Below are 12,537 nucleotides of genomic sequence, written 5' to 3' on the forward strand. Positions count from 1 at the left end.
TGTGATGTATCCTGGAGCTGTTTGTGATCAGCATGCTGCCGGAATATCTGAGACATTTCCTACATGATGCTGATGATCAAACACGTAAGAAGGCTTCTGCGTGTCATTTTTTTTAATGCAACCCTTGTGCCTCTGTGAATTTAAAATGAAATTCTTATTTCTTCACATAAAACCGTTCCGACTCCTCTGTGGCACTTCATCCGTCAGTCCTTCATCTTCAGACTCTTCCAGGTTTCTAATAGCTGGTGACTAACGTGGAGAATTCAAAGGGTCTCAGGCCAGTAAGATGATGAAAAGATGTGGGAGGAACCTTCCCATAAAGAGCGGGTGACAAGCCAGGGGTTGCTTCCTGCAATGAAATGAATGAAAATGATGATGATGACTGCCTCAAACCGCAGCATGGCACCTGCTCACCTGGAGAAGGTGTGGCAGGACAGGTTTCCCTCTGCTCCTCGAGTCCGAGGGTGTGAGTGAGGGAGATTAATCAAAACAAAAACGGGAAATGTTCTTACACTGGCTGTTACTTAGGCACTCCTTAAGGCAAGGCTCATCAAGAGTCAGGCGGTGATTGCACGCTTCTCTGCACATCAGAATAACCAGAGTTGTTGTAGTAATGCTGAGAAAATCTAGGAATAGGGACATCTTGACTTTATAGGGTTTTCTTTCAAGCTTTAAAGGTGTTTTACACAATTAGACAACTTTTAGTTGCTAAACAGACAGGGCACAGCACCCCAGCCTTACTTGCTGCAGAATTAGGACACCTTCCCTGAGCCATGCAGCACTGCCTGTTGTGGGAGACAGGTCGCAGGACAGGACAAATTTCCAGGTTAGCAGTTGCTGTATTCTAATATGAGATTTGCATGCGTTAAAAAAGCAGCTATTTCTTAGTTCTTCTATTGGTTAATATGAAAAAAAAAATCCCTAAAATGTCAAGTGGTAACTATGCCTTAGCTCTTCTCCTCCACCTTGACATTTCATGCTCCATCTCCTCCCAGGGGATAACCATAACTCTGCAAAGGGGCAGACGTCTGCTTTGAGACTCAAAACTAATCTGTTTGTGAGAACAAGCAACTCATGACCAAAAAAAAAAAAAGGAAATATGTTTTGATTCTGACTTTTCCTAGAGTGATTAATTCAAAGTGCCTTTAGTGTGATTTTCTCCCTGCAATAATACGATGCAATGCATGCTGTAAAATAAAGTGCAGCAATTGTGCAATTAGCAGTGCATTAGATAATATAATTTATCTGCAACTTCAAGTGATTGCAAATAAGGCATATATCTGCATGTCCTGCGTGCAGACATAGCTCTTTGCCTGTTTTAGCAAGAGGGACGAAGCAGTGGTTGCCCTCACTGCCACTCCAGCCCGCTCAGTTGCCTGATGTGAAGTCCTGCCTTGCAGTGCCGTAGCCCTCGCTGGCATCGCTCAGATGTTATGTTTGCAAGACGTGGAGCGGTGTGCCACGCTGAACTAACAACTTAACACTGACTCATCCCACAGACCTGTAGTACAGCCCCCCAGATTGGGTAGGGTCATCTATTTTGCATCATAGATTGGCCAGCACGAGTCCATTGCTGTGACAATAACTCAGCCTTAATATCCAAGATTTGATGCTGTTAGAGGATTGAGTGTACATCTATCCATGCACAAATATAATAAAGCTAATGTAATATCAGAAATGTAAAAAGAGAAGGACTTTAATCATTTTATAACAATTACAGGGAGCGAGATCTGTGGATGTGTATTTCCCTGAAGCAACGTGGTTTGACTACTACACTGTAAGTATTTCTAAAATTCAGTTTCTTACATTTTTACAGAACTTAAAATATTACAGTTCCAGCAAAATGACTTTTAGCAATGTTCAGCAGTATTTTTACCTCAGCATCTGTGTTTAAGAAAACTAGAGCACAAAAAGTCAACACCAGGCTAGCTGGGAGAGTAAATTGCACAGCTTTCAGTAGCATTTTATTTGCTATTTTTGGTCTGTAAAGCTCTAAAGACACAGAGAACGCAATTTTCAAGAGCAGCCTAGAAATTCACAAAATTGTCAAGATTTCTATTCTTTTTTTCTTCACCCTTATTCCATGCTTAAGTTATTATACCTATACCCTTACCTGTGTAGAAACAGAGACCTGAGCTGCGCTCCTGAGAACATGCTGCATCCTTTTTGTGCACAGAGTTTTGCACACGCATCATTTTGGACAGAAGGCATATGTACAGAGCAGCATGAGGCTCCCTTCCAGAAGATGCTTCAGGAGCTGCAGAGCAAGATGCTTTGTGGAAAAAAGCCAGACTCCTCTAGATTCAGGGGCTGCAGGGTTCGACCTCTCCAACGCCATTCCCAGCGCTGCAGTTCCCAAAGTGCTCGGGTTTTGAGCTAACTGTGCTCTGCTGAAATCTGCTGGATGAAACCAGCTCTGGCTTCAGGGGTAGCTAGTTAGGCTGATGTTAAAAGCTTTCAGAAACCTGAGCCCAGGAGCATCAGGCTGCTGCTAACTACCCTGAGCAGCACTGCCAGACAAGTGGGAAGGACAGAGATGCTCTCGGAGGAAATTCAGGCTTATTCTTCAATAGGCGCTGCTCTGGGCATCTGCAGCATGTCACTGGTGTCCTCAGAGGGATGTTCATCCAGCTCTTTCCCTTTCTCCTCTCATAAGGCCATGGTTCAGTGGGGTCGGGCATTTTGCTCAGCCCTCCTTGCTGCAGTTCCCCCCAAGCCCATGTGCAGGGGCGGGCATGGGAGCATCGTCCTGGTGTCCCCTGCCTGTGGGGCGTGTCCCACACATCAGCAAAGAGCAGCTCCCAGCACTTGGCATGTGTTTGCTGGTGCTCGTCCAGAAGCAAGGCTGGATATTAACCATAAGTTATAATTACCCTTCACAGAAGGCAAGAGCCAAGCCCTCCTGTTACCTCCTCTGCACATAAACCTTGCCTACACCTGGTTTTGAGGGATTAAAGCAGAAAGAAACGATGCAGAGAATTTATGCTAGTTGTCTACACATATTTGAATTTCACTCATTGAATCCCGTAATTACTTTTTGAAAGGGGAAGACTTGTCCTTAAAAGAGAAGAAAATCTACAGTTTACATTCCCCAATGATTATGAATCACTCACCTTACACTGAAATGTGACAGTTTCCATATGCATAAAAAAAGGAAGTGAAAGTTTCCTTTTCTTTTTGCTTCATGTCTTGATGAGTTTTTTTTCCCCAGCATACAGAGGAATGATACCATTTTAAAAGACGATTTACTGTCTTTCATTCATGATGGCTGTATCTTCATGCATATGCATCACTGCAGGGGCTAGATTCTCCTTCACGTTCAAAAAAGAAACTGGAATAACGCCCCTGAAATCTGCTTTTTTTTGGTGCATATTTAAACTGGTGTAATTCAGATGAAAATATACCCCTTGGTCTCCTTTCCAGTGATATATGGTGATAATGTTTAGTGCCTGCATTTGCATATATTTTTTTAACTGTATTAATTTTTGCGGTAGGGTTACAAAGTGCCAAGTGCCTGGCGCGGGACGTATGCTACCGTCGATGCCCCATTGAACAAGATCCCTCTGTTCATCCGTGGAGGCTACATTCTGCCAGAGCAGGCTCCAGCCACCACAACTACCAAGAGGTAATATCACGAGCCGTGCCTGTCCCCAAAAAACAGTGGTGCAGTTCAGACTCATCACCACCAAAAAGCAATCAAAAAGAAAGAGCAGAAGAGAAGCTATCTGCAGCTCCCAGCTGCCATCCCAGCTGATAAGCACAGTATTTTTATCCCACTACTCGCTCGGTTGCGTTAGAAGTCACCCCGGAGATGACCCACGTCATCTCTCACATGGCCGAAACCCACACCTGGCTCTGCAGCTTTGCTAGGAGAAGCTCTTGCACCTCTCACGGCCACGCTGACCAGCTGCCAGCCGCTCGCAGTGAACATATGCTAGGGGAAGATGCAAACCTCTTGTCCTTGGGTGAATTTATCAAATGCCACGGGCAAGGTGGAGAGGCTCAAAGCTCTCTCGAGGAAGATTGTTTCCCCACACCAATGGGTAAAGGGCTGGCCTCGGGTCTGAACCATGCTCAGACACCAACGTGAGCAGGGAAGGGAGGGAGCAGCACCATGCAGCGACCAGACCAAAGCACAGTGACGTGGCCTCAGTGACCAGCTGCCTCCCCAGCTGCCCAGTTGTCACACATAAGGCCACTAAAGAAGGGGGAACTTGTCCACACAGGCACTTGAAAGGTGGGAACAGAGCAGGGTAAGGTTCTCATCGTAATTTCAAGATCCATTTTAGGGAGCTAGGTAGTCATTTTTCTGTGTAACCTTTCTTGTAACCTTGAAATTAGAGCTAATCGTGTTCAGAAGTTTTTGTTAAATAACATGGAAGGGGCAGTGGCCAGAAGTTCATACCGACATCTCTTGGTGTATTTGTCAACAGCCGCCTGAACCCATTTGGGCTCATTATCGCCCTGAACGAACAAGGAGAAGCTTCTGGGTCTCTCTTTTGGGATGACGGTGATTCGATCGGTGAGTCTGGGCCCCCTCTATGAAGCAGGGTCTACACGCAGGGCTGTCCTCAGGCCACCTTTTCAGCAGTGTAATGGCTCTGACTGCTCTTACAAAGAGCTGGAGAGCTTTGAGGTTGAACATTAGAGGTGAAAAGCAGAGTGCTCTTGAAGGCGGCGTTTCAGCACAAGAAAGGTGTGACATTGGGGACGGCTGCTCTGCTCGAGAGGGCAGTAACTCATTTCGTGAGGTCACACCGAGAGGAATAGAGGAGGAGATTAAATAACCCACAGTCCTCCGAGAGTGACGTTAGCTGCTTGCCACAATTAGTGTGAACTGCTCATGGATTTTGCTGTTTTGATACTAATCCTCCTTGTTTTGTGTTTTAACAGATACTATTGAAAACGAGAACTACTTCTTGGCTAAATACACATACGGCGCAGTAAGTAGCAACGTACCAGGTACCCGCAGACTTAGAGGTAGCTCTACTGTAGTGTAGCTGTTGTAAGGTGCTGATGTCTAACTTTCATCCAAATAACATTTTTTCGTACAGCCCAGCCTTTGAAACTGGTAAGCTACCTAATGTTTTCGTTTGCAGGCAGCTGCAAATTAATCCAACCATGAACCTGCAGTTTTCTGTTTGCTTCATTGACTATCACAGTGACGCATCATTAACACCCATGGTGTGATGTGAACCTGCAAATCCACTTTTTTAGCTCAGATATTTTTCCTGAGTTGCAGGTCCTGGGGATGAGGGATATTTTCCTTGCCTTTCTCCTGCAAGCACTTTTAGTCTGACGGGTAGGAGAGGGCTGTGTTCTCGCCTACAGGATATCCTCACAACTTTTTAGCTGTGCTCACACGAAGCTTGTATTTTGTGGCCCAGAGAATTGCATACTCTCCCTTCTTTAGCTTGCATCTCCTTGTCAGATGGCACGGAGATTGCTCCCACGGTCAGCATCCCGTGGAGTGATTCAGCAAGCTACCAGCAACCTGCTGTGCCGTGCTGATGGATGCTTCATACAGCACAGGCACAGAGTCAGGGCTCCAATGCCTTTCACATGTGGTTCACTTCTCAGGCGTGTCTTGAGAAAGCTGAACAGAAAAACTCAGCAGTCTCGGCTTCATCTGAGAAAAACACTTTAAAATAAAACCTACTGGAAGCTCATTAAGTGTATGATAGTAAGTTGTGGGAGTTATTCAAAAAAAGCTGAACCTACTTCAGCATTCTATACAGATTATATTTCATCCGCAATTCCAGTGTTCACATGTACTGTAGCACAGTTCTCACACTGTGTGTTCCTGAAAGCACCAAAGTAGTCTATACAAAATCTTCAGAAGAATAAAAAATTATATTAATGCTTATTGTGATATTGCTCTTAGAATATGTGTCCTCCAGGAGTGAGAGCAAGTAAGAGGAATCTGATGGGTTTTATTATGTAGTCTTGTATATTTGTGAGGTATTTTTCTGGAAGTAACACTGCATGTCTAGATTTAAATTTAATTTTTAATCTATTTTCTTCTTGATTTATCATGAAAAAGTCTTCTAAGAAATGATATTTCAACTGCAAAAAGGAAGAAAAATCACTTTGACTTTCTGTAGTCTGTGTATAGCAATTTATTGCAGGGAGGCTACAGAAAAACAATATCCAGTTTTATATTAAATTCTGATCTGTGCAAATTAGATTGTTGATTCACTGGCTCTTCCATTTTTCATTGCTCATATTTGACTTCTGCCTGTAAATCCATAACTGAATTCCCTATCTGCATTCCAATAATCTCTAATGTCAGTTTTTTATTATGTGTTTATAAAGAAAAAAATCCATCTCAAACAGCAAATTGCAGAAGTATGAGAAATGTTTGAGAATCTCGGTGTATGTTGCACATTTCTATATTCTTAAAAAATTATGGATGAACAGTTTAATCATATTCACTTTTAGAAAAACACACAAATTTTGGTCCCTGAGAGATTTACTGTTAAGGTCTGACATCACAGCATTTACGCTGAATCCAGCGCAGAGTTCTGCAAAGGTACCAGCTGCAGGATTAGACCTTCTCTTTTATACTTTCATTCGAACAACCCAGAAGTACAAAGGAATTCAGGACCAGTGCAGGCACGTAAACCTTAGGGAATGATTCACGCTGCCTGCTCTCGGGCACTGCCTCACCGCGGTAGGTGTTTTAATTCACTTGACATCATTTTGACACGCATGATGGCCAAGTGACCTAAGTCAAGGTGCCTCATATTATTAAACCTACTAGTTTAGAAAGATGTGAGCCAGATGTATAGGCTCCACTTTACTTCAGGGACAAGCAGGGAGAGCCAGAATCTCTGCCTCCGTGCCCAGAGCAGACAAGCTAGAGACGCTCAGACCATGCCGAATGCTTTCAGCTACACCAAAGGAACGGGGTGGATGGCTTGCTGTTTGCTGAAATGGGTTACCAAAGAGGGCTCTTGCCCAAGGAGATGGCAGCTTCTGAAAAAGTATGCTAACCACTAGGTAACTGAATAGCCTGGGAGCAAGTTCTTTTTAAAACTGGTCCAGTTTTCAGGGGGAAAACGTTTGGCGAAAAAAAAATACATAGGGGAAGTCCTGGCTTCTGGCCTTGGGTCCAGGACTTGCTTGTACTTTACATTTATAGGGCTTTAAGTGATATCCGTGAGGTTCCTTGCTCCAAATTGAACCCGGAACCTTCCTGGGTGATTGCTGTAATCACACTAGGTGCTTGGGGAGGAGAGGGTCACTCATTGCCCTGGATCACCACCTCTCCTTCTCCCCAGGGCCTTGAAGGAGGGCAGATTGGGACCTGTCAGATGGACAGTGGCATCTGCTGCAGAGTCCTCAGAGCTGGAGTGCAACCTCAGTTATTAACACAGTTGTAATCACTGGGCTGAGCATCACACTGAGCTTGCTGAGTCCGTGAGACCACCTTGAGCTAGCTCACCTGCCTGGCCATGCTTGAGACAGAAATAAATCACTGTTGGGAGGTGGTCTGTCTCTACTGAATCTCCCCCTGTCAAATATGAGCCCATTCAGCAATGGCGGAAGGTACCATGTACAAGTACCCCAAGGCATTCTCCAGAGGCTTTTAGAGGTCTCTGCCCATTTGCTCCCCAGTAGCCAACACTCCTTATTTCAGATTAAATCAGCGTGCTGGGGATTAGCACTTATTTTTAGAGGGGATGCCTGAAGTAAGCAGTCTGAGCACAGCCCTAAGTTACAGATACTGTGATCTAGCTTCTGCTCCTCCTCCTGCCGTGCAATATTGAAATAACACAAGCTAATTTATGCAGAAGGTTCCGTCATGGGCTTCTCCTTGGCATATTTTTAAAAAGTCATGATTGCATAGCAATTCATCATTTCCTGAGCAGTATAATTCATCTTTATTTCCTTAACAACTTTGATCACATAACAAATGCAATAATTCCTCTTCATTGCTTGTATGGGAAATTACTGTTGCTGGTGATCCAAATGAATTTGTTTAATGACTTTGTATGTTCTCTTGGTTCATCCCTAAATACAAGATATATAGTAGGTAGGAAGTATAACAAACAAAGCCCTGTGGACACACTGTGTTCCTTCACTGTCCTTAAAGCCGGGGTATGTATATCAGAGAAGATTATTAGCAGGAGTTTTGGAGATGTGGGATGTAAAATAGGGGCAACATATCTAGCAGCTGATGTCTGTGGAAGATGCTACCCATTTAAAGCAGTTAGTTGCAGATGTTAATCAAATCTGCCTCAAGGTCACTAATTGAATCTCTGTATCTGGATTTTGGGTTTGCATATGCCATTGTACCCTGCAAATGGGTACAAGAACCGAATTTGCATTGATCACGAGTAGAAAACCTGGCCCAAGAAGATGCCAAACGAATGTTGTAGAAGCAATTGTGTTTCTTATTTTGTTAGTTTATGATGATACACAAAACCTTTCTTATGTGAAGATTAATGTGAGTGTTGTTTTTACTTTATGTTCTCAGATTGTATTGTCTACATTGGAAGGCTTTCTGTACATTGGCTGACAAAACTGAGACTACAACAGTCACAGTACCAGTAAGTCAACTCCAAAGAGTTGTGATGGTACTAAAATTTCCTGTGTGGCCTTTTGCAGGGCAACCTGAAGACAGAAATACTTAAAAACGGCTACCGGGGCGCTGACTCTCTGAGGTACAACAAAATAACAATTCTGGGCCTGAAACTGAGACCTCACACTGTCACACTGAATGGAAGAACCATCCATAGAGATACCTTCTCCTATGAGCTGAGTGGGGTAAGAGCTGCGCTGAGGGGTTATGAAAAATCTAGGGGGAATGGGAAGAGACAATGAGTAGCAGTTTTTCATCCAGACCCTTTATGTTTCCAAGTATAAGCAGGCATTTATTCTTGGTACAACAGTCTGAGTTTTAGGAAAAAGAAACAAATCAAGAGAAAGAGCTGTTACAGGAAACTTTCATCTTTGCTATTGCACACACAGTCTCTCTTTCTCTCTGTCACTCGATGTCTGCCACTCACACAAGTTTTTTAAGCTAACGAAATAATGGAAAGAAGACACATTTCCACAAACTGAGAGAAGTTAGCTGTTTTATGGACATTGTTATCATTCTGATAAATGAGAAGACCTGACAAAGATATTTATCAGCTACTGAAAAGAAATGGTAGAGGTATTTTTGTACAAGTACTTAGTGTCCACAAATGAATGCGCTGTAGCTGGCTCTAATGAGCATCTCCCTGTTGTCAGAGGAAAGAAAGGGAAATCTCAGCCATATGTTTGAATTCCTAAGGAAACTATTAAAGCAGCGAGTCACCAGTCGCAGTTTCACTGTCTGAAAGTGGGAAGCCACCTGTCCAATGTCATTGTCCCAGGTCTGAATGCATGACTTGCTTGTACCGCGCTGCTCCTTTAGCACCTGCAAGGAGACACCCCATGGGGATGGACTGGACATCCCTAACACACCGCAGTCATGGGCTCAGTGGTCACAATTTTGTTTTCCACATCAGAACAGACAAAAAGAGCAACACTGGCTCTTGTTACTTGTCCCTTACGTGCCACCAAGCTGAAGTGGGTCTTGCACCACATGTGTGCATGTGGTACTCACATCTGAGCACTGGTCTGCACCCAGGGAACTCCCAACACTAACCCTCTATAACCCTAACCACTAGCTCATCATTCAGTCAAAGGTACGTAGCTGAGGCAACAAGCAGTGGATATCATGTCTTTTGTTACTCTGCCTACTCGGCCTAACGATTTAAGTTTATTTGCAACCAAAGTGGGATCCCCATTATATGCACCTGGTTCTAACATTTACTTTATTGAAGAAATCTGTAAAGGAAGAAAATTGCTGAGAATAAATTTCTGCCATGGAGAATCATAAAAAAAATAAACTCACTTTCAGAGACGATGTCATAAATAAGAGTAATCAGTGTTGCCTCAAGGGAAGAAATTGTTTAACAGCCAAACTGCCTCTAAGCAAGCTGAAAGCAACATAAATGTGGCAGGGTAAAGAAAACACTCCATTGAGATATGCTTGAAGGCACCAATCTCAGAAATCCAGAAGATAACTGCATGCTAACAGCAGAACATAAAAAGATGATCAAGAAAGAGTAAAAAGCTTGTCACGGAAGTATCATTTAAAACTTGATCAAAGCACAACAGATGATCTCTGTGGCTTAAGAACCACTTCAGATAACAGGGAAAAAAGCTACCAGACTGCTGTAGTAGGTCCAAACTGCACAAAATTTACTGAAGTCAGACAGTAACCTAAACCAGCTAAATATATTCCTCTTACAACTGTAAGAGATTCAGCCAAACCTCTCCCACCATTCCTTTACAGCTGTTTTAATGCCATTACCTATAATCCTCTCTTGTGTTAGACATTCTATTAAAAAAAAAAAAAAAAGCGTTAGCAGCCAGGGTTTAGATCTTGAAAAATTACAACCCATGTAATTAAAAAAATAATGAATTCTAAAGGGCAAATTTGCCACTTTCTCACAGGCTTAATGAGATTACATACCGCATAATAGTTTAACAAGCACAAAGACTACAGTCTGTTTGAAGGGATATAGCAGAAAGTAACTTCTACTATATTGCTTTTGGTTTACAGAAAGCAAAATTGCCTAAAAGCAGTGCTTAAGTGCATAATTGAGCCATAGTTATTTGTATATAAATAGAAGCAGTTTGCTTAGTAATAAGCCACTTCTTTCTCTCCAGTTCATGCAGTGCTACCGTGGCATGTGTAATATCCCAGAATCTTCCTATTATTAGGACTGTTTATCTTTTTTTTTTTCCGCTGGAGCGCTGTACCCTAAGAGCCTCAGACACTCCCCTGCAACTGCAGCAGGGATGCTGGAGGAGTTCTTCTGTGGACCAGGCTCCTGTTGAAAACAAAACGATCTGTGCATAGGAAGATTCTCCTTTTTCTCTGCTGGGAAGCAGCAGCGCAGTCTGGGGCAGCCTTTCTGTCTGCTCTGTGCTTTTTGGTTAATGTTTGGGTGGAGTTGCAGTATTTCTGGCTGGAACTGGCTCTGGATTTGAGTAAAAGACAAATCATTCAAGAAGTGGATTTTCTGCTTACCAAGTAGTGGTGGAGGACTGTTTTTGAGGAATTATGAAAATATCACACACTGAAGAAGTGATCTAAGCATCGACTGTTAGAGTCCTATTAACATCAATATGTGGAAGGGCAAAGAAATAGTTAAGAGATTCACACGGATATCATGCATTTTAAGAGATTATTGGTTGTGAAACATAAAGATAAAACTGAAGTGCTAAAAATGGAAATTGCATAGCATAAAATACAACATATTTAACACTGAACAGACAGAGCAGGATAGATATTGTATCTATAATTTCATATTTAATTCATGTTATTAATTAATTTTAAGATGTTACTGAATTTCTAAAAGGGATGTTGAATTGGATACTGGAGTAGAAAGATGCATACTGCCAACAACTCAGTCTTGTCTATCAGATGTTGTTAAGGGACTCATAAAGGACTAAGCTCCCTTCTTGTTTTGAAGTTGGTCTTTACTAAGTTCACACAAAACTGTTGACTATTTTTGTGTCTTTTTTTTTCACAGAAACTCACTCTATGGATTTCTGCCCCACTTACTCGGCCTCTGAACATCGCAGTTTACTAAAATGTTCAGAAAACACTGATATCCTTGGCTCTCAGACATTGATCTTTGGTTTTATGTAAAGAAGCATTTAGTCATTAAAGTGTTGCTTACACACCTGATGACTGCTCTTTTCATATGTAATATTTGCAATTCAGTATTCATCAAATAAAATTATCAATAGTAGTTAATGAATATCACCATAAACAAACAATACACTGAACATCTGGACAGCCAGCCCAATTCACATTGCCCTGCTCTGGGGGAAGCAATGTGGGTCTGTCAGGAACATCTATGGGAAACACTGCTCGCCATGAGCTGGGGTCACACACGTCTGCTTTGCAATTCAGCTGTTTCTGGCTGCAGAATGATCTCCCAAGACCATGAGAAGCTCCATCTCATGGTATCTAGAGCCACTGTTATTTCCATGTATAATAGTATAATAGCCATTTACTGGTTCTCCTTCAACATACACCAGGAGAGATGCACATTATGGCAAGGTTGGGGCTTCATGAACTCAGCAGTTCACACCCTTTTAGCTCTGAGCTACAGCACTATTTTTACCTTCGTTGATACTTATCTATAAGAAACCTGAGTCACAATTTGCAGCCGTAAGAGCTTTAATAGTAAACAGGTATTCTAGTAAGGAGTTTGGGAAGGGACTGGCATCCAGTGTAGGCTGCTAGGACCAGCTCTCCCTCTCCCAGCAGTTAAGCTCCTTTCAGAGCATTGTAGGCAGGGTTATCCTTCATTGCAGGCTTCTTAAGATGACTCTTCCTGTTCCTATCTCCCACTATTGCAAAAAGTACAGAAAACCCCACTGCTGGTGGCAATGCTTGGTCTGTTCCCAGATCCAGATTCCAAAATTCTGCAGTGGAAGGTCTCCGCCACAGTCTGCCATCCCGTAAAATTATCAACCACT

General features: G+C 42.8%; 1 protein-coding gene across 1 annotated transcript; it reads left to right on the forward strand.

Moving 5' to 3' along the window:
* Nucleotides 1-399: 399 nt before the first annotated feature.
* LOC136789754 (sucrase-isomaltase, intestinal-like) lies at nt 400-11,823 on the forward strand. The gene is made up of 7 exons (XM_066990568.1): nt 400-423; nt 1,721-1,777; nt 3,495-3,625; nt 4,434-4,522; nt 4,894-4,943; nt 8,614-8,772; nt 11,580-11,823. The coding sequence occupies exons 1-7, from the start codon at nt 400-402 to the stop codon at nt 11,637-11,639; spliced, it is 570 nt and encodes a 189-aa protein (XP_066846669.1). The 3' UTR covers nt 11,640-11,823.
* The last annotated feature ends 714 nt before the right edge of the window (nt 11,824-12,537 follow it).

This window comes from Anser cygnoides, chromosome 1 (genome assembly GCF_040182565.1).
Source record: "Anser cygnoides isolate HZ-2024a breed goose chromosome 1, Taihu_goose_T2T_genome, whole genome shotgun sequence".
Taxonomy (NCBI): domain Eukaryota; kingdom Metazoa; phylum Chordata; class Aves; order Anseriformes; family Anatidae; genus Anser; species Anser cygnoides.

Bases quoted from the DNA above. Each gene is read 5' to 3' on its own strand.
- LOC136789754 (XM_066990568.1), top strand. From the start codon at position 400: ATGGCACCTGCTCACCTGGAGAAG. The intron at 3,626-4,433 runs GTAATATCACGA...ATTTGTCAACAG, and splicing joins GCCACCACAACTACCAAGAG to CCGCCTGAACCCATTTGGGC. The intron at 4,944-8,613 runs GTAAGTAGCAAC...GGCCTTTTGCAG, and splicing joins CTAAATACACATACGGCGCA to GGCAACCTGAAGACAGAAAT.